The sequence below is a fragment of the Lissotriton vulgaris genome, chromosome 2_1 (assembly GCF_964263255.1).
Source record: "Lissotriton vulgaris chromosome 2_1, aLisVul1.2, whole genome shotgun sequence".
In the NCBI taxonomy this organism is placed as follows: Eukaryota; Metazoa; Chordata; class Amphibia; order Caudata; family Salamandridae; genus Lissotriton; species Lissotriton vulgaris.
Genome location: NC_141687.1, coordinates 1,527,455,211 through 1,527,478,461, shown reverse-complemented (window position 1 = coordinate 1,527,478,461; position 23,251 = coordinate 1,527,455,211). Strand labels below are relative to the sequence as shown.

Here is a 23,251-nt window from a genome sequence, read left to right as displayed (position 1 = left end):
CCATTCCTATGTGACTCTTAGAGTATATCCATATGTATCTCTTCCCTGAGTGACTCTACTATTTGTACATTTGCAATTTTTCTTTCTGTTTGTATCTCTTTCTTGTGTGACTTTACATCTTGTACATTTGCAATTTTTTTCTGTTTGTATCTTTTATGTAACACATGTAATCCTAAATCCTTATGTTTTGCAACTGATTCTTATGTAAAGCGCTCTGACACCTTCAGGTAAAGTTTGCGTCATATAAAATCGCAAGAAATAAAAATCCGGAGGGAGATACATGGACATACGAGATTTCCATCATTTTATTCTGACACATGGCATTCAGGAAATAAACACACCACCAGACTTTAGAAAGTAATAATTATTTAATAGGACCTTTATCTGTTTCTTATTTTCAAATACTTGCGATAGAACAAGCAAAGCAAATCGCAAAATAGCCCCTACCTGTATCAAAGGGCCTGTGTCAAAAATGCTTTTATGCCAAAAACTTCTCCGACAGCACTGGAGACGAATCCCATTATATATACCACTAGTAGGATAATGACTGATATTCGCCTTGTTTATTTTTCAAATGTAGCAGCATTAACACATCCCTTCCGTCCTCCCAAGACAGGGTTGGATAGGGATTAAAAATTTGGCCTGGGCACGCTTAAAAAAAGATGACCCACATTTGCATATTGCCTTTCTGCAAAACACTGCTTCGGCGAAGTTTTATAAACAGAAGGGGGGAGGGTGTCTGAAGGGAGGCATGTTTCCTTAACTTTACTTGATAAAAAAAAATACATGGATTGGTTCACACTGGTGAAACACACCTGAAAACGCCCGACCCACTTTTTCCCCGTAGGAACAGTGTCTGTGAGGCTGAACAAAAGTCAGCCTGACAGACACTGTTCACTTTCAGTTTAAGCAGCCAGGAGACACACATGCTCATTTAGCGCAGGCTCCTGGCTGCCTGAACTGAACTTTGCTGGGCTGAGAAAGTCCCAGCTCCCTTGAACGTGACTTTCTTAGCTCAGCAAAGGTTGCTGAGGCCCTTCCCTCAGTGACGAGCGATAGCGCCACTGATTGCCTTTTACCTGGGCGCTTCAGTTTTAAGCCCTGAAGCGCCCACGGTCGAGTGTCAATCAGTGACACTTCATCACAGAATGGGGTGGGGTCAGTAGTCTCCTTGACCCCATCCCACTCTGTGATGACGATAGGACTGCTGCCTTCCCTTCAGCCAATGAGGGAAGGCAGCAGGCCCAAACCTCCGAGGCAGAGCAGAGCTGGCTGAAGGTAAGTGTGATTTATTTTCTTTTTACATTGTTTGGAGCGTGCGTGCGTGCATGCATGTATGAATGTTTGGGAAAGAGTGTTGTGAATGAATGTGTTTGTGTGTGCACCTGGTTGTGAGTGTTATGTGTATGTGAGCATGTTTGTGTGTCCCGTCCGCCCCCCTCCCCCCAAAACTTACTGGCCACCACTGAAATTGATGGGTGGCCCAGTGAGAGAAAGGGAGTGACCTCTGTCCATTGATAAAAGGGAGGTAATGGACGCCCATCTGCCTCCAGAAAGGCCACTCAGGCACCCACTGGGCCACAGGCAGCATCCAATCAACACAGACACTGCCCAAATCAGCCCCCCAGGCTGCCCAAAAATGTGGCCCACAGATGGAACTCGGATACCAGCCCCCCTCAGCCATTGCCTGAGTACCCGCCTTACCAATCCGACCCTGTATCAAAAGGCACGTTTTTCCTACCCTAAGTCAGCAAGGGCTATTCCCCTTTCTAAGCAGTCTCATGTCCCCCTTTTTTCCCTTCATTGAAATAGAAGCCGGACTTGCAGTGCATTACTTAGCCACAATTGGGGAAATGCCTGTACTTTCATCCAGCACATGGTGCGGTGATAGTTTTAAGATTATAACACCTCTTCTTTTTTTGTACTGCCTGGATACTCACCGGTAATCTTCATTACTCTGAGCCCAGGCCTCCCATTCCATTCCTGAGCTCGACCCTCCCTCCAGGTTTCTGTTTATGGTGATTATTTTTCTATCCTATGATATTCTCAGGCTGTCTTATGACGTCTTTCTCCCTTTAAGCATGCTCGGAAGTTGGTGCCATATTGGGGGGAAGTATTTTGACCTCAGCAAGGTGATAGGCTCTGTGGAGCTCATATGTAAGCAATGGGATGGGAAGACGGATGAGGAGGTGATAACCAATGCGCATAGGTCCAAGTACTTGATGAGAATGACAAACTGGGCCACCGTTTCTTTCGAATGATTTTCTATGTTATTTGGTTATCTTAACAAAATGCAGTTTGTGTTCAATGCAGGCCTTTTATTTCCAAACCTTGCCATGTAAAATAAGGCCTGATGGTCCCCAACTTTGATTACCAGTCTATGGGCCTGATTATGACTACACCGGTTTCTGGACCGCTGTTGCCATGATGGCAGTACTGGCACAGCTGCACTGGCAATCTAACTGGCATATTACGAGTTTGGCGCCATAGCATCATCCATGATCCCTGGCGCTCTTGCAGCAGTCTGAGGCCCACAATATGGTGGCGCTGTAGCACTGCCAAGCATATTACGAGTTTCCTCACTGCCACAGTTTTCATGGTAGTGAGGAAACTAAGGGGCCCCTACAGGGCCACCTGTTGTCTCAGACCAGGGGGTGTGTGCCCCTGTAAGCTTGCACCCCTAGTTCCTGCATGGGAAGTGCATGCCATGCAGGAACGTGCTTTGACACTCCCACTGCGTTGCCTTTCTAAGGCTCAGATATGAGCCTTTGAAAGGCACCACCGTGAGACCACCAAAGAACTACCTGCCAGACCATGGATGAACTTGTAATCTGGCAGGTGGTGTGCGGACGAGTTTGGTGGTGTGGCAGAGGGGGCTGGCGTGGGGGCTTGCTGCCACACCGCCAAACTAACAATCAGGCCCTACGCCTAGTCTGGCAAGTATTTTTTTTTTGTTTGGAAACTGAATACTTTTCTTGTGATATAAATCTAGGCTCTGTCCTATTACTACCAGTATGTGGAAAACCGAGTTTACGCCAGGCTTTTCAACTGAAATTTGAATTTAATATATGGTTTGATTCTCATATGATGTGAATTTTGATTTGATTTTTTTTTTTTTTAAACCTTTATTATATCGTTCAACACAAATTACAAAAGTAGCCCTGCAACGACAGGGGCCGGTCACCACATGTATGCAGAACGTATCAGGAAATCCAATAACACAGCTCTTCAGCCGACAACCCATGGGTCCGGCAGCGGTAAAGGATAGACGATGTATTGAAAACATTTCGGATCAAGGATATGCATAAGGTTTCATTTTATCTTTAACCCCCCCCCCAAAAAACAAGATAAAGAAGAAGATACAGGATATCCGGAGCTACACACTCGGAGGTATAAAAAATGCGGGTAAAAATGCAAGCGCCAGTAAGTTCACTAAGGGAGAAGAACAAAGCTACCTATCTATCATCATAGCCACCCACCCCAAACCCTGCCCACTCGTATGCTTCAGGATGAAACCGAAAGTATCGCTACCGGACCCTGCGAGAAAAAAGAAAAGGGGCCATAGAACACAGCAAAGGCAAAATAACAAACCCCCCACCCGCCCCCCCAACCCTGCACCCCTGCAATGGCTACGGCCTACCCCACTAGCAGCGTGCCTGTCGCCCAGAGGAATACCCTAAAGAGAGAGAGAGAGAGAAGAAAAAAAAGGGGCCATAGAATTAAACAAAGGCAAAATAACAAACCCCCCCACCACCCTGCACCCCTGCAATGGCTACGGCCTAACCCACTAGCAGCGTGCCTGTCGCCCAGAAATGTCCCTAAAAGAGAGAAAGAAGCAGAGGAGGAGAAACAAAAAACACACTCCCGGACTCCCTTACCCTCCACCAGATGCGACCACCCGGAAACAAGTTCAAAATAAATGCAGCGAAATACACAATCAATCCGGGGAAGTACGAAACATACCACCCGACTCCCGCATTTCACAGGTCACAATCCCAGCAGCAGATTAAATTATTTTCCCGTATCCTAAAAAGCCCCACAAGTTAACCCTGGCCAGTACGAATGTTCACTGGAGCACTTATAACCCAGGCCACAGCAACAATGAGAGAGGTAAAGTTTTCATGAAAGTTCAAGTCAGTATGAGCAAGCCAAGTAAAGGATAAAAGTTCACGATCTCCACAGAGCAAGCGAGGAAAAGCGTGGAAGGATGATAAAACTCTCCAATAGTCACAGGTGATCTTGTTAAGGCAGTCAAGGTTGTCCATAGTGATATTCGGCGAGATAGGGTTGAAGCAGGGGACGCTGACAATGTCCACAGGCGCGTGATCTGTCTCATAGGAATCAGCAGCGCAAAAGGGATCCGGCTTCTGCACAGGGACCTCATAGTTGGATACACGATCTGTCGTTGGTGGCACCGCTGGCTGCGATGATCGCAAAAAGCCGCTGTCCGGTCTCCGGCAAAGATCGTCCATTGTTACGGACAGTGCCTGGTAGTTGACGATGATCTGTGAGTGGAGCGCTCTAATGGCCGCCATTACGGCGTGCAGCGGTGGTGTGTCTTTCGTCCCCTCCATCTCCTCTCGTAAGCAACAGATCAGGATGCAAACCCCGGAGGCCGGCTACTTAGGGGTAGCAGGCAAATCTGGAGCGGACACCAACAACGGGCGCTCTCACCTCACGATTTTGCACCTTCGCCGCTGATCAGGGCTCCGTCCGCACCCCCGACAAACTTACTGTGTCTCCGGGCGTCTGATACAGGGCTGCAGCAAACGATGCGTCACGCCGAGCGTGTGCGTTGCAGGCAGGATACGAAATCGCCGTTAAAAACAGGTAGATTATGTCTCCGTTCGGGAGACCGGACAAAGCCCAAGGTTCACAGCCGATGTTGTTCAATTCCAGCCCGGATGGGTTGGAAATCGAGGCCCCGGCTTCCACTCCGGGGTAGGCCGAGAATGAAACACGGCGTATCTCCGTCACCCGGTGTGATAAAAAGTTTGGGATTGCGCCTTCAGAGTCAGTCACTCCTCATATATACGGGAGGCCGGTTGGAAAACAGGATAACTTGCAGGATATACGAGCTGCTGGCGGAGGTCGGCGGAGCCGGGAGCTTATGCGGCCATCTTGCTTGCTAGAGTAGCTCCTCCCCTCTCTTTGATTTGATTTTAAAGTGATTTGCTATCTTTGCAGCGGTGGAGAGGTTCTGTCCCCATATTTGCATAACAAGCAGTTCGGCTTTCCCTTTAGTCTTTTCCATCAGGGCTTTGATTCTGCATGCTCATATTTACTTGCTTCATCCTATAAAGCAGCAGTTCTTTTTTTTTTTTAAACTGTTTTATTGATGTTAGCAGGCTGACGTAAAAAGAGAAAGAAAAAAAAAATACCAGAAGGAAACAACAAAAATACATAGATAATTTCGTACATGTACAGATACTGAGAGACATTTAAAGTATATATGTTATAGACAAAATAATTTGATATGTAAACATAGTAAAAGAATTCCTAATACAGAATCAGACCGGAAAAACTTGACAGTTATACAGAATTTGAATGAAATTTGAATCTAGAAAAGTACCCCAGTTTCTATTAAATTTGGTCAGTGAGCGTGTTCTCCCTAAGATTTGCTAGGGCTAGCTCCATGGCGTGTATCTCAATTACTAGTGTCCACCACTTCCATACCGTCGGTGGTTCTGGATCTAACCAGGCCCTTGCCAAAGTTAGTTTAGCGCATGAGATAAGTATAGTGGTTAGGGCTGAGTGTAAAGATGAAGAGAGATTAAGATCTAGTAGGACCGAGGCAGCCATGATAGTAGGGAGCAAAATATTTTTTAATCTAAGGACACTCACTATATCACCCCAAAAGGTCTTAAGTTTGGGGCAGGAATACAGTATATGTACTATATCGGCTGCTTCGGTCGCACATTTAGGGCATTTAGTACGGCTGCTATAAGAAGGGTTCGGGGACCATCTGGAGATTCTTATAAAGCAGCAGTTCTTAACCGGTTTTCGCCCAAACTAAATGAAATTCTTGACACCTCAATCCATTATCTTATCTTTATATTACATTGGTAGCATTAAGGACCAGAGGTTATCTTCTGTTATAAAAGGAAAATTACTAGGTCTACGAATTGCTATTTCTCTACAGGTAATTTCTAATTGGAAGAAAGCTAAAGCTTTATCATATATCGCTTGGTGGAATTGAGTGTACCACAGTTATAGACTGGATATTAATAATAATGTTTATCTGCAGTTAAAAACGAAGAATGAATCTTTATGAACTTCATTTGACTTTTTTTTGCCTCAGATGTTTTATACCGTGGTGTCTAGTAATTGTTGTATAGTACTGGAATTTTTTCACCCAGCCTAATATTTCTATCATTTAATGTTTTTACAACCTTAATTTTATCTGTCTTGATTTTTGAGTTCCCATAATATACTATTGAACTTGTACACTTTTAGACATATGCTCTTGATTATCATGACACATTTGCTGCACTTCAAAGGCAGAGGTCGAATGTCAGGTTATGTCTTCTGCTGCTTATGGTTTTTTTTGTGAATGAAGACGTGTTTACAAACTGCTCTCACTATGCAATCAGAGAAAGAAAAGTAAAATGAATTATGTGGCAATATTGCTGGGGTTCATGAAGCGTGAAAGGAAAGGATAGGATGTCATTTTTTCATAACAGACAACAAAATGTAAATACCTGTGAATGAAATATACACATTCAGCAGTTAGGTAAGCAAAAACGGAGCACATTTTTTGTAATTCCGTAATGTGTGATGGAAACAAAGAATGTAATAAGAATCTGAACAAATCAAGACACTTTATTTGATGATGCACAAATGATCAGTATTCACTGAAACCCAATTTCCACACATTATCATTTGTGTGCAATATAGCTTTTAATGATTCGTTAAATAGAAATTGTGCTGTCTGTAAATGAAAATGTGCTACCATATGATGCTTTAGTTAAATTAAAAAATAGTCTGCCTCATGTCCATCAAAGCTAGGTTGGTTGCTAAAGATTGTCATGCTTTAAAAAGTGGGTTGTGGTTCTAAAAAGTTTGGGAAGCACTTTGTTACATGATTTTACCAGACAGTATAATTGTTACACTAGCATAACGAAATTTGAGGGGGGCCCACCAACAAACTACATGGAGGGCCATCCCTCGGGACTCAATTAGGAGCTGTCACACCAGGGTACTGTCCAGAGGGGCCCCCATGGAGCTCGGGCTCCCCTCCCCCACACTGCTGGGACTGCGGGGGCGTGTATTGCGCCACTAAGTTGTTGTATTTATGATCTTCTCATAATTTGCTACTGGCGTGTAATGTTTTAATTATTAAATCATTTTGGCTTCATTTTGGCGAAAAACTACCTGCTATATTCTTTTTTATTAACTGTGTCAAATGTATTTCTTGATGCCACGTTAATGAAGCTTTCTAAAGTAAAAGAAAAGAGCTGTATATGACACACCAGCTCACAAATAGCTCCCGAAACTGAGTTTCGCTAAAATAAAATAACGTGATTGAATCACGTTATTTTACCTTAGCCAGGCCCAGGGACATATTTACCAAGATGTGACGGAGCACGGTTTTAGCCTTCTTGGCTTAAGGCTGCACTCTGCCACTTCTGAAACGTAGGGCTGCACAGTATTTACAACAATACAGTGCGGCCCTGCTTTTCCCCCTGCGCTGGCGCTAATTTCAGCTGTCTAGCGCCAAAGCAGGCACCTTTGCAGTAGTGCAAGGGTGCCTGCATTGTGGGGAATGCTTGTTTATGTGCAGGAAGGTGACCCTTTGTACTTATAAACAATCGTAAATGGCGATATGTAACTTCTATGTGCGCTGCTTTGTGCTGCACACATAGAAGTTGCAACTCGTCATTTTTAAAATGATTGTTTTTGTGCAGGAAGGGACACATTCCTGTTCATAAACAATCATTCGTGGCATTTTGCTGGTTTTATGTGTGCTGGACAATGCAACACACATAAAAACAGCAAAAACGAGGAGAGATAATGCATTTCTCCTCATTGCACCCTGTTAAGACCAGGTTTTCCCTGGTCTTAATGTTGGCGCTGCCCCATATTTATGCCACTATAGTAAATATGGGACAGTGTCAAAATCAATGGGTGTTGCGGCGGAACGCCGACCGCAACACCCATAGCCCACCCTTTTCACACTAAGTATAGCATGAAAGGGTGCCTTATTTACCAGGCAGCACCAAGCCACGTTAAAAGGCTTAACGCTGCCTAGTAAATTAGGCAAAGCCCGTATCTAAGTTCTGGTGGCAATAGGGTCTTGTAAGATTGCGCCTCAGTTTCAGGAGCCATTAGTGAACTGGGATGTCATATATAGCTCTTTTCTTATTCTTAGAAAGCTTCATTACTAATTCCTGCTTTACAAACTTTGAATGAGTGGGTGTTTGTGAGACTGGGTGGTGCGTTGAGGCAAGAAGCCTGTTTTAAGAGGCAAGAGACAGCCTTGATAGTGAGAGACTGTGCACGTCTTTGATCTGGTAGAAGCTGAATCTGCTAAGTTTGTGAACTGGGTTTTGGGAGATTTGACAAGAGATCTTGCATTGGCCAGAACGTTTTCCTGACTCTCAAAGTTTAGAAGAGCTTTAGCCATGTGTTTTCCTATTTGTTTGTGCTTCTAAACATAAATATTTATAAACTATGCGAAACAGTTTAGAATAGCAATAAAAACCTCCATTGTTGGAGGGTGATAGTAAACCTTCTATTTATTGGAGTGGCTATGAATAGTAATATGTGTAGATGTGCTAAATGGCTTGGGGAGAATGTGTAAGGAAGTTCCTCCAAAACTAAAATTGCCTCCATATGGCCCTTTGTCAATAAAGTAGAGAATGAAAAACGTAGTTTCATGAACTTAGTACTTACAATTCGTTGATCAGTATGTCCGGGACCCATATTTTATCAGTGGGAATTGAAACCTGTGTGACATTATCAAAGTCCTGTGGCTCCCAAGTAAGAAATTCGTCTTTCCATATCTGAAAAAAACAGATAGCGTGAGAATAGTTCCTGTACTCAAAAGCATGCCAAGCTCTGGACAATTACGACCCTCTATCAGGGTGATTTTGATTGACGTCTTGTGGTACAGAAAATACACTTGGTAAAATCACGAAGTGGTGACATCTGATCTGTGAGGTGCAGTGCTTCATTTGAGCCGGTGGTTTCCCGTGCTCGGCACTGGCACTTAATTGTCAACACCAGTGCTTCTGACAGTCTACCACAAGGTGGGGCTGTCTGGCTAATTTAGAGTTAATCACAACAGTCAATTATTAATGAAATATACATTTAGAATGGCTACTCCCTTACACCCAAGCCATTCTTATAGTTTTCGTGCCCTGGAATAGTTACACTTGTAGGAGTATGAGGGTTAGTAGGTGCGTTGTTACTATCATGGCAGCATGCTAAGGGCAATGTGGGGTGCAAGCTGAAGTGGCCTCCTGACTAGAGCCTTGGCACTTATTTTTTACAAATTAAGCACTGGTGATGTGTAGACTAAATGTGGTTTTGTGCTGCATGATCTAGTGATGCTTCTGAGATAAATGGTTTCATAACATGAGGATTACCTTAACTTCTGTGATTTGTGGTTTGCATTTGGATCTGAGATGTATGAATTGGATGTGGGTCAGGGATATGTACATTTCTTTAGGTATCTGATGAGGAATTTAATGAGCCCTGATTCTGCGATACATGGATATTTTTTCTTGAGCATACCTTTGCATTTAAATGTATATTATATTGGTTCCTAACATCCTCTATGTCAATTAACAGTACCACTTACAAAAAGCTGCACTCATAACCATAACTGTTTCCAAAACCAAGTGTATAAATCATAAGAAATAAGTAATTGAGGCACTGACTCTGCTTGTAACCCTAAAACTGGTTATTTGGGTTTAAAGGGTGCAAGGTCAAGAAAAAACTAATTTTATCTAAATCAGTAAATGAACTGATTAAATAATACAATTTTGTTACAAATGTTTATAAACATATCTATGGTTAAATCAACAGCAACTTCTCGTGCCTGTCCACTGATCATTGTACATTTTCTAGTGCTACTTTTTAAGCGAAAAGCTACTTTATTTGTGGAACACAGCAATTAACCTGCAGCCTTTAAGTAGGGGGATGTTGTCCTCCTCTTGATGTCAAAATGATAATGCATTAAATGGGCTCTAGTGGCTGATGTCACACTGTCTTACCTGTCGGTACCAAATGTAGGTGGTCAGAACTTGGTTTTTTTCATCCTACAGTGAGTAAGGAGAAAAACAGGAGAAGGAAAGTTGTATTCTCTGTATTTTTAAAAGAATATGCATATAGTGATAAAGCCAAGAACTGCAACTCCATTACAGAATTTTAAAGACAGTGAAGGGCACTTTGTAAAGTTAATCAATGTCACCCATCTTCACTTGCGGAAGAGGTATATCACAGGGAAATGCTTTTGAAGGACTCTTTCATAATAAAGATGACCTCCACCAAGTGTATTTCTCCTGCAGGCATCTGATGCCACCCAACTCTTTCTCAATAGCCCACTTAGGCTTCCAGCTGCTACCGATGGAATTCCCAGCCCAAGTTTTTACACACAGAAGTGTTGACAAGGTTCCATTACTAGTGTGGAAAACTGTTGCTTACCAAGTAGACTGGACGATACTCTGCAAGGGAATAAGAAACGTAAAAGACAGGAAAACAACAGAACCCGAATATAGCAATTTTCTTCTGCAAACCAGTGGTTTACAACTGCAGTTCTTTTCTAACTTTGGCAACTTTGGAATGGTCTCTAAGATTGCAGACTTCAGAAAATGTAACAAAGTTGGGGAATAAATACCGTTTTGTAACTTTATAGACCCCAGCACTCTGGAAGAAATGAGATTGCAGCAGGATGATGCACTGCATCAGCGCATCCAATGGGATGAACATATTTGATAAGTTATTGGAAGTAGTGCAAAATATGTCATGCAAGGATTTTCAGGAATTTGCAGGATTCCATATTGTAGAAGGTGGAGGAGATATGGGTGATGGGTGGATGGATGGATGGATGGTTGGCTGGAATGATGGATCAATAAGTGGAGGGATGGATAGTTGAATGGCAGGGTGGGTGGATGGACTGTATGATGGGTCTGGATACATGGATGTGTAGTTGGATGAAGGATGAAAGCACTGAACGGGCCCACAGAGTACCAGGAGGAACACCGAAACCAGGGGCCTCACCGCGTCCGATCCTGGCAAGATTTTTTAACTTTAGAGATCGCGACACCATCCTCCAGGCAGCAAGAGTGGCACCAGCCATTCAAATTCAAAACTCACGAATATCCTTCTTCCCAGATTACACGGCGGAGGTAACACAATGGAGGAGGACTTTCTTAGAAGTAAAAAAGAACGTTGCGTGAGCAAGAACTACCCTACTCCATGTTATTTCCGGCTCGGCTACGGGTGGTCGCCGATAAGAAGATCTGGTTTTTTGACTCCCCCGAGGCAGCAAGAGACTGGCTTGAAGGCTGGCGCACAGTAGAACGCAAGTCTGACAGAATGCATCACGGACACCGAAACGACAGCCGGACTGGCTCACAAACTTCAGATAGAAGAGGCGCGAGCAAATCACCGACACCGGACCTGTCTGAGGCTGCTGGGGGAAAATAATATGGACAGCCCGTGTACAACTTGGACGCTGACTCCCTGATTGACTGCCTATACACACAGGTCGTTATTGGACGCCGGCCTGGGTACTCCGAAGGGAGCAGGGGAGCCGCCTGCTCGGTGAGACACTCTCCCCCAACGTGCAAGTACTCTGTTTTTGGGATGGGTTAAGTGCTCTGCTCAGTTGGGGAGGCGGGCAGTTGAAGGTCCGTTAAGCAGGGAGGCAGGGAGGGAATGGGTGGGGGGGATGTTGGTTGTTGGTTGGAAATTCACTACGTCGGTCAGAAATTTGTGCTCACTGTGTATGTGTTGTAGCTGGAAGGATACACCTACAGGTCCGGTTTATCCGCCGATTGTGCGCCGAAGGCGCGCCAAAGGTAAGCCCGTCTGCGCCCGTCCGCGACCGGATCGCGACCAGCGCCAGGACCCCTGGCCCACGAAGACCCCGACCTCCCCGCCTGACGTACTCCGCCGCCACCCTCATCGCACTCAACACCGGCCGACCCCCAGAATGCCACCAAGCCACACCACGACGCACCCACGGACCTTTCAGCTGCCACGCCTGCAAGTACACCTGCATCTGGACCTGCCTCGCACCAGCACCCGCCAAGTCGAACACCAGCAGCACCCACCTCAAGTGCATCCTGCTCAACACCCGCTCCGTCCACAGACACGCCATCGAACTCTGGAACCTCCTAGACGCCACAGCCCCTGACGTTGCCTTCCTCACGGAGACCTGGATGAACGCCTCTTCAGCCCCCGACATCGCCATCGCCATCCCTGAGGGCTACAAGATCGTCCGGAAGGACCGCAACGCCAACCAGATGGGAGGAGGCATCGCCATCATCCACAGGAACACCATCCGTCTCACGACCAGCACCGACAACACCCTGACCAGCGCCGAACACCTGCATTTCCAGATCCACACCAACCCGAACACCACCCTCAGAGGCACCCTGATCTACCGACCCCCAGGACCACGCACACAATTCAGCGAGGACATCGCCGACTTCGTCAGCCCGCATGCCCTCCCCTCCGCTGACTACATCCTCCTGGGGGACCTCAACTTCCATCTGGAGAACAACAACGACCGCAACACCAGCACCCTGCTCGACAACCTCGCCAATCTTGGACTCAAGCAGCTGGTGTCCACCCCCACCCACCTCGCCGGACACACACTCGACGCAGTCTTCTCCTCCAGCACAGACATCGACTTCAGCCACGCCACAGAGCTTCAATGGACGGACCACAGCTGCGTCCACTTCACCTTCAAGAGAACGACGACCCACCACCACCAGCAACAGGCCGCCCGCAGAAGCTGGAACAAGATCACAGCAGACCAGCTCGCCACCTCCCTGAGCCAGCACCCTCCTGCCAGCTCAGCGAACCCCAGCCAGGCCGCCGACAACCTCACGAAGTGGATCAGCATCTGCGCGGACGAGCTCGCCCCGCTGAGGACCCCGCCCAGCAGACCCGGCAGCAAGAAAGCCCCGTGGTTCACCGACGAACTCAAGAGCTCCAAGAAGAACTGCCGAGCCCTCGAGAAAGTCTGGAGAAGGGAACCTACACCGGACAACAGGACCACCCTCAAGCTGGCCACTCGGAAGCAACACCAGCTGATCCGCGCCGCCAAGAAAACTGCATTCAAGGACCGGCTGGACAACAACGCACACAACAGCAAGGAACTCTTCAACATCGTGAAAGAGCTATCCAACCCCAGCGCAGGAAACAACGACATCACCCCATCGCAAGACCTCTGCGACTCCCTCGCTTCTTACTTCCACAACAAGATCGCGGACATACACAACAGCTTCAACAACCAACCAACGCACACCATGACCGAACAACGACCCCCCACCACCACCCTCCACGCCTGGACCCCGATCAGCACCGAAGACACCATCCGCACGATGAACTCCATCCACTCCGGATCACCGACCGACCCCTGTCCTCACCACATCTTCAACAAGGCCGACGCTGTCATCGCACCCCACCTACGAGACATCATCAACACATCCTTCGACACCGCCACCTTCCCTGAGAGCTGGAAGCACGCCGAACTCAGCGCTCTACTCAAGAAACCAACAGCGGACCCCACCGAACTCAAGAACTACCGCCCCATCTCGCTGCTCCCGTTTCCAGCCAAAGTCATCGAGAAGACCGTCAACAAGCAGATGGCCGCCTTCCTCGAGACGAATGGATCCCTCGACCCCTCACAGTCCGGCTTCCGAGCCAATCACAGCACCGAGACCGCCCTCATCGCCGCCACCGATGACATCCGAGCCCTGATGGACAACGGAGAAACAGCGGCCCTCATCCTCCTAGACCTCTCTGCGGCATTCGACACTGTCTGCCACCGCACCCTAGTACAGCGCCTCAGCAACGTCGGAATCCAGGACAAGGCGCTGGAATGGATCGTCTCCTTCCTCGACGGAAGAACACAGAGAGTCCGCCTACCACCGTACAAGTCAGAGGCCTCCGAAGTCATCTGCGGCGTCCCTCAAGGATCCTCTCTGAGCCCCATCCTCTTCAACGTCTACATGAGCCCCCTCGCGGCCATCGCACGTCAACACAACCTCAGCATAATCTCCTACGCCGACGACACCCAGCTGATCCTCTCCCTGACCAACGACCCCGCCACCGCCAGAGCCAACCTGCACGAAGGGATGAAAGAGGTAGCCGAGTGGATGACGACCAGCCGCCTGAAACTGAACTCGGACAAGACGGAGGTCCTCATCCTGGGCTCTTCACCCTCCGCCTGGGACGACTCTGGTGGCCTCCCGCCCTGGGCACCGCACCCAAACCGACAGACCATGCACGCAACCTGGGCTTCATCCTGGACTCCTCCCTCTCCATGACCAGGCAAGTCAACAACGTCTCCTCGGCGTGCTTCAACATCCTACGCATGCTACGGAAGATCTTCCGGTGGATCCCCACCGAGACCAGGAAGACCGTCACCCAGGCCCTCGTCACTAGCCGACTGGACTACGGCAACGCCCTCTACGCCGGGACCACCGCCAAGCTCCAGAAGAGACTCCAGCGGATCCAGAACGCCTCAGCCAGACTCATCCTCGACATCCCACGAACCAGCCACATCTCCGGACATCTGAGAGACCTTCACTGGCTCCCCGTCAACAAAAGAATCACCTTCCGCCTCCTCACCCACGCACACAAAGCCCTACACGACCAAGGCCCGAGCTACCTCAACAACCGGATCAACTTCTACGCTCCCAAACGCCACCTCCGATCAGCCAACCACGCCCTCGCCGCCGTCCCTCTCATCCGAAGAGCGACTACAGGAGGAAGGTCCTTCTCCTACCTGGCCGCCAAGACCTGGAACTCCCTCCCGACCGACCTGCGCCTGACCCAAGACCACCTCTCCTTCAGGAAGAAGCTGAGGACCTGGCTGTTCGAGCAGTAGCGGCACCCCCCCTCCCCCAAGCGCCTTGAGACCCTACGGGTATGTAGCGCGCTCTATAAATGTCATTGATTGATTGATTGATCCTCCTAGATTCATTTGTGTGTGTCCGCACGATTGGAAATGGCGGATGAGCAGCTCCGTAACGTAGGGAGCACTGAGTCACGGTCAGGTGGTTCTTCCCTTAGAATACTCTCATGGAATGTGAGGGGGCTTGGGGATAAGGTGAAACGCGGCCTGGTACTAAATGCGTTGAAGAGGCAAAAACCCCAACTGGCACTGTTACAGGAGACACACTTGACGGGGGGGCCACTAGGGCCTTAGATAGGAGGGGGTACAGGATGGTGGCACACTCAGAATTCACATCAGGCTCCTGGGGAACTGGCATTTTGATTAAAAAATCCTCACAATTCATTCCACTGAGCACGAAAACTGATGGTCAGGGTTGCTTTGCAGCCTTGCAGGGACAATGGGAGGGTCGCCCCCTGACTGTGGTATCAGTGTACATTCCACCATCCCTTCACTCAATCATGCTTCCAGCTCTTAGTGACTTTTTATTGTCTCTCCTCGAAGGCGATGTAATTTTGGGAGGGGATTTTAATGCTGTAGTAGACACACAGCTTGATAGATTCCCTACGACAGTTCCGCCTGGGGGGCCCTCCCGGTTTCAACGTTTCCTGACAGCAATGGGGCTGATAGACATCTGGCGTCACGTCCACCCCCAAGACAAGCAGTACACATTTCACTCCACAGTCCATAACAGTCTTTCCCGAATAGATTACTTCCTGGCTTTGGGTGAAGGGTTACAACACGTAGATACCGCAGACATTCACCCTAGAGGCATTTCAGACCACTCTCCGATCACCCTAACACTTTCCACCCAGAAAAAGTCACGTAACCGTATATATCCCATTCAAGCGTCATACCTCAAAATCAGGAAAACCCTCCAGAAGGCTACAACACAATATTTCGAGGAAAACGTGGCTACCGTGACCTCTTCCGAGGTGCTATGGGAAGTAAGAAGGCAGTGCTAAGGGGGCAAGCAATAAGCTCCATTGCGGCCCATAAAAAGGAACAGACGGCTGAACAGTCTAAACTTGAGTCGACACTACGCGACTTAACAACTTTGCATGAGGCTAACCCTACAGTAGACACGGCACATACCCTTGCACTTCACCAGCGACTATACACGGAACATGTTCGCCATATGGTGAAGGGACACATCACCGACACACAGAATCGGATATACGATGTTGGAGATAAGGCTCCAGAGGGATCCAACAGGTGAGGGATAGCAACGACGCAACTCAGACAAGCCCTGAGCGGATAGTGGAAGCGTTGGCGACACATTTTGAGAAGGTGTATACCCCAGAACGGGTGGTGACCACTGACATGGCACGGGAAGCGCTGAGTAGAATGGAAATCCCAGTGTTGCAACTGGAGGCAATAGCCGACCTGGATGTGGCCATAACCAGCGATGAAATACAGCTGGCCATACGAGCGCTCAAACCTGGCAAAGCTCTTGGACCGAACGGCATTCCAGTGGAATGGTATCAGTCCCAGTCCGAGGAGCTCAGTACATACTTACTCAACATGTACGAGGAATGCCGAGAGAGGGGTGAGCTTCCACTCGATCAAAGAACGGCCACCATAGTAGCGATACCTAAACCCGGGAAGCCACATGAGGATTGCTCCTCATATCGCCCTATCTCCCTGCTAAACGCAGAAGGTAAAATATTGGCCAAGCTCCTAGCTAACCAGTTGATGGCACATCTGCCTGATCTTATCCATCCGGATCAATCCGGATTTATGCCCCATAGGAACACGGCACTAAACCTTCGCAGGGTTCATGGGGTACTGGCGAGAGCGGACCTGATCCACGACCACGCTGTAATATTGGCCCTAGATGCGAAAATGGCTTTTGATTTAGTGGAATGGAGCTACCTCTGCGAAGTTTTGACCTGTATGGGCTTAGGCTCGAAATTTATATCATGGGTCGGACTGCTGTATACGAAACCGATGGCACATGTAGTAGCAAATGGCCACATTTCTCGAACATTTCCGCTGGGGAGAGGCACCCGACAGGGCTGCCCTCTTTCACCTCTGCTATTCGCGCTCTCCCTGGAGCCTCTAGCTAATTTAATAAGACAAAAGCCCTTACTTAAGGGGATACAATGGAAGAAGGGTTGGGAGGACCGGCTGTCCCTTTACGCGGACGACATGCTGGTGTACTTAACAGACCCCGAGCATGGTGTACCGGTGCTCTTGAATATGTGTGATGATCATGGTAAAATTTCAGGTTACACGATTAACCGGAACAAATCAGAGCTGTTCTGAAAGGCCAGGTCCCGATGCTCGGCCCTGATTGCCCCCTGAGACTAGCAGGCTCCTTCTTCAAGTATTTGGGAATCCATGTCACACAGGATCCATTGGAATTTGTACAACTAAATCTGACGCCACCACTGGAACGGCTCAAGCAAGACGTCAAGTTCTGGGCGGGGTTGCCATTGACAATGCTGGGAATAGCAGCGCTGTATAAAATGATGTCTTTGCCCCGCTTTCTGTACGTACTGGAAAACACGCCTTTTCCGGTGGCGCCGGGGTACTTTAAAAAGGTGGCAGCAGTAGTTTCTGGTCTGCTGTGGAGCAATCGCCCGACGCGTATAGCACAAGCCAAACTGCACATGGGTTGGTATGATGGTGGGATTGCGCTGCCGAATCTTCACCTATATTACTGGGCGGCACACCTTAAGTCCATTAGCGAGTGGATACATGCCTCACAGACTGACCCAGCTTTCCAAACTGATAGGGCACAACTGGGCACCAACAACATGCTAGCCACACTCTCTACGACCAACGCAAAGTACGAACATTAACGGGGCCTACTAAACTTACTGTATCGCTGTGGCATGTGGCGCTAGCTGCGCTGGGCTGGAAGGGGAAAATTACCAAACTTACCCCACTCTGGAACACCCGTGCCTTGGGAAACCTGAGATACAGTAGGGGCTTCTCTCACTGGGACACCATTGGGATATCCACAGTGGGCGACATGTGGGAACGGGGGGAGGTCATTTCATTCAACCGCCTCAGGGAATTGTATGAACTGGGGCCACACTAATCATACCGCTACGTTCAGATACACCATGCTTTGCTTAAAGCCATCCCCTCCGGGTCGGTTCTACCAGAATCCTCCCCGTTGGAGGATCGTCTTCTAACTGACTTCTTGATTGAACGTGCGACTTCATTGACTTACCGCAAACTCCTAAATAACCTACCTGACCCGCTGGCCCCCCTGAAAGATAGATGGGAAAGGGAAGTAGACGCCCTGGATGAACACGAATGGAATGAGGCACTGGCGTCCCCAAAAGAGGTAGGCATCTCAGCCAGGCTGAGACTTGTACAGCTTAAGGTCCTACACAGAGTATATTACACAAGAACACTCTTACATCGCATCCACAGAATACAACATCCCTACTGTCTCCGTGGCTGTGGGGAGGAGGGGTCCTTCTTCCATACATTCTGGGACTGCCCACGCATACAAAACTACTGGAGACAAATACTACGCACTGTGTCACAGACCCTAGGGACCTCGCTCCTTCCAGAGCTGAGGCGATGTCTCTTAAATGTGTGGGGACCGACTGACCTGTCCAGATGTGGCCAACTTTGGGTAACGTTAGGCATGATGGTGGCCAAGAGAGATATCGCTCAGCGTTGGGGGGCGGCAGAACTACAGACGAAGTCGCAGTGGTGCATGAATATGGACAAGATAATGGTGACTGAGAGGGCGGTGTACTTAAGCCGTGCGTGCCCCAGAAAATGGAATAAGATATGGTCCCCATGGAATGTGTATCATGGTGAACTTTGTGATCCTCTTCCAGAGGACGACCAGTTGGAGTTGGATGATGAGGGGGAGATAGGTTGAGGGGTTGAGGGAGGATAGGGACTGCAATTCAGTTACATGTGGATGTATGGGAATTTCTGCCCATCACTTTGGTTTGAATCCATGACAACAAATAGCAACACATACTGTCAGGTGGAGTTTTAATACAGCTAAACAGCATTACTACTTTTAGATGACCGCACTGTGATTTCCTCATTGTTATTTTTGTTATTTTCATAAAAAACAGAAAACCAAAACCTTAACTGATTTGCGACATGATACCGATTGTATACCTTTCACTTAGCCGTATGATGCACCTTCTGCCTTTAACAGCAAGATCACAGTATGGACTTACTTTATGCATGACTTCTAATGCTCATTTATTAGCGGCCGGCCCTCTGGGTTGTAGGCGAATGGCTGTGTAATTATGTGAAGGTACAATAAAGGTTTTTAAAAATCAAAAAGTGATCGGACCAGATACAAGGAGATACGACAGGGGAGGATATGCTAAGATTCCTACTCCAGATCTGCCCTTTAACATGGGTAGCAGTGTTAATATGGTGGCTAAAATTAAGTCCTGTGAGAAGCTCCATAAGTTCACCAGCCGAAGGGCCGCCAGACTCCCTGTTAAGCCAGTAGTTGAAGTCTCCAATTAGCAAGATTTTAATGTAATCTGTGACCATAGAAGACAGCTTATCGCACAGGGAGAAAGGGAAAGAGGGCATGCTTTGTGGGGGTCTATATATCAATATACATAGGAGTGGTCCAGATCTGGAGTCGAGCTTGATGACCAGATTGTCGGCTGCAACAAGATCAAGAGATGTCATTTTAGAGAAGACATAACCTTTATTGATAATAGCGGCAACTCCACCCCCTGCTTTCCCTGCGTCCTGATCTACCTGTATAATATAATAGTTATCTGGCAGAGCTGCCAAAATGTCTGGAGAAGAATTGGTAGTAAGCCAAGTTTCCGTGAGGAAAAGAATGTCCGGTTTTTGGCAAGCAAGGAGAAGGAAGATGTCGAGTTGATGTTTAACTAAGGACCTTGTGTTAAGATAAAAAATATTTAGGTTCTGGGTTTTGGCGGGGGCAGACTTAGATTGCAAGTGTCGCTGAAATGACTGGGGCAGAGGTCTTAAGGGGCTAGAGGGGGGAGAAAAAATGCCTAGTTGCCTCAAATGTCTAATGGAGGCTGGACCCAGAAGACAGGCCGAGCTGCGGAGGTTCAACAGGGTCTCCATAGGATAAGTTCAAAAGGGGGCAGAGAAACTGGCCCCTGGGCCCGGCCTGGCGCGGACGGGCGTAGATGGGCTTGCCTTTGGTGCACCTTTGGCGCGCCATCTACGCACCCGCTGCGCGGCCGGGGTGGGATGCACATTATATGCTGGCTGGCAATGTTGTGACAGAAAGACTGCAGCGCAACCCTGGGCTACCCCCAAGATGGCGGCTACCCTCCCAGTTCCCGTAGCAGCACCTAATCGGCTGCACGGGGGAACGAAGCAAAATGAGAAGGAGAGGGCGGGTAAGTGCGCAGAAGTCCAAAGAACAAGTTTAAAAATCACATACAGTTTTAAAATTTACAATGAGATGGTGCTCCCGGATTTCCACCTCAGGAGTGTCAGAGCGTCCTATCAGTGCCTAACATGTAATCTGAGGGGAAACAGCCATTGCAAAGCAGTCATTACAATGCACTACCTTTACAATGCAGCTGCTACAACACAACTACCTTTACATCGCATGCCATTACAACGCATGTTACTAGAACGCATGCCAGTACAATGCATACAATTACAACGCATGCATTACAACACATTATATGGTCAGTAATGGGAATTTTTTTGTTTTAGGGTGGGTATGGGTTTTGGGGTACATGGGGATAGTATTTTTACCCCTACACTATCCAACACTTACCCTACTGTTGCACTCACTGGAGTGGGAATAGTAATTTTTACCTCTACACTATCCAACACTTACCCCACTGTTGCCCCAAAAGTATTATGCGTTGTAATGGTAGTTTCTAAAAATGCGTTGTAATGGCATGTGTTGTAAAATCATGCTTTGTAATGGTGGTTTTGATGTAAAACTCTCTTTGTAAAGGCATGCGTTGTAATTGTTTGCATTGTAACGTCATATATTTGTAATCTGAGTGGGTGTGTGAGTGTCTGAATCTGTGTGTGAGTGGCTGTCAGGGTGTGTAACTGGGTGAATATTTGGGTGTGTGAGAGGCTGTTTGGGTGAGTGAGTGACTGCATGGGTGGGTGAGCGTGTGTGTGTGTGAGGCTGCATCAGTGACTAAGTGACTGTGTGAGTGTGTGTGTGAGTGGCTGTATTGGTGGGTGAGTGGGTGATTGAGTGGCTGTATGGGTGAGTAAGTGGCCACTCCATGCACTACACATAATTACGAATCACAAATAAAAGTTCTCCTGCATCTACGTAGGTCGTAGCACGCCCCGTCCCGTAGAGGGACGGGAAGACCCCAATGATGAACCATGACACTGTATCAAGTTACAGTAGGTGAGGGGTATTTTACAATTTCAAAAATATTGCCCTTCCAATATATAAGAGAAGGTGCTTGCTTTTCCACACCATCCTTTATTATTTTTTAGAACACTTAAATTCACTAAATTACTGGAAAAATAGCCAGTAGAATCCTTTTGTTGTAAAAAGTTGTTGTACCAGGGTCTGAGGGTCTGCACAGCATTATGCTTCCCAGTTACAGCGGTATTTAACTACTGAAACAGGGCCTGTCTGCACTATTGCGCCGCCAGATCATCACTTTTTTTACGTCCTGGTGGCGCAATGTGACACTGGTATATTTATAAGGCCACGTAAAGCCAACGTGGCTTTTCATGGCTTTATAAATAGCGCCCTTTTCACTCAGAAAACTGCGTAAAAGCGGGGTTCGTGGGTGTTGCTGGGGGCGTTCCAAGCAACATCCACGGCTTTTTGGCACTGCCCCAAATTTACAAGAAGTTGTAAGTCTGAGGCAGCACCCAAAACGTACGTCACCCAAGGGAAGGCATAAGGGAGGCACGACGAGAAGAAATATCTTTATTTATCTTAATTTTGTTCTCTATGTGTGCTGCATTTTGCAGCACACTTAGAAATGGGAAAAAGCCTTTTGTGATTGTTTTAGTGCATGGTTTCGGTTCCTGCACAAAAAATAATTATCACCGCAATGCAGCCATGGAGCAAAGGTGCCTGCGTTGGCGCACGATAGCTTATTGTGCGCTGGCACACGGCAAAAGGACAGGACTGCGCCATATCTAATAGATATGGCGCATTCCTGCCCTTGTGTTTTTCCATATGGCAGCGCTGCATGAAGGCCCGCGGCGCTGCCCTATGACAAAAAAACATGGTCCCTGGTGATATGGGCGCATTTGCTTGCTTGCATTACCCCTGGCATGCGTGCTACACCACTGATTTTAAGAGGGAGAAGCAATTTCTCTGTCTGGTATATCAGGACACTGCTGCCATTAGTTTGCGACCAATGTGTGATATTGTCATTTTTTTACATATATATTTTGACGTGTTATGCAAATGGGTGTGAACAGCCATCAGTTCCCTGTTCTTTAGGTTGGCTCCAGCTGTAGGGTTCACGCGATGCGCCCATTGCGCATTCTCATTTTCACCAGCTGCCTATGCGTAGAGGTGTTTGATAGCCAATATGGAATGTACAGTGGGCTCGAGCGTCCGGATTGGCCCACAACGTGCGCGCTTTTCTGAGTCATTCTTTAAATCACATCAAAGGCTCAAAGGCGCTAATTGAGTAAGTGTCAAAATGCCCGAATGAAGGATGGGGGAGGAAGGCCTTACCACGTCGAGAATGGAGTAGACCATGACGTCGATGGACACGTCCGTCGCCTGCTTCCAGTCACGCACCGGGCGCACGCTCTTCTGGTAGCCGTCCATCAGGTGGTCGAAGAGACGGATCAGAGTTGGCTTGCTGCAGCTGGCAGATAAGCTCGTTGTTTTACAGGTTTCTGTAAATACGAGAGAGAAGAAAACTCGTTTCCGTTTACAATCATTTACGTTTCCAGGATCGCTAGACTGCATTTATGGACTGCCTCCATATTTTTATGGGTGCATAGAGCCGCCATACTTACTATGAGTGACGTGGGGAGTGTGAAAAAGATGTCCAGGCCTTCGCTTTAGTAAGGTTTGATTTTCTAAGTCATTTGCACTACTGTCGTCAGTTAAACCGCTCAAATATTCAATTTTATAAGCCTAAATCCAATTTTAAGATTCCCAAACATTTATATGGCCTTCTGAAATATCTACTCATACATACATGCACGGGT

At 47.6% G+C, this 23,251-nt stretch overlaps 1 protein-coding gene across 1 annotated transcript in view; it reads right to left on the bottom strand.

The window, feature by feature from the left end:
• LOC147732844 (5-hydroxytryptamine receptor 3A-like) overlaps positions 1-22,913 on the bottom strand; it is a 63,146-nt gene extending 40,233 nt beyond the window's left edge. Inside the window, 3 exon segments of the mRNA XM_086954842.1 lie at positions 8,896-9,005; positions 10,221-10,265; positions 22,767-22,913. Coding sequence (XP_086810968.1) covers positions 8,896-9,005; positions 10,221-10,265; positions 22,767-22,862 — 251 coding nt within the window. The 5' untranslated portion in view covers positions 22,863-22,913.
• Positions 22,914-23,251: the final 338 nt, after the last annotated feature.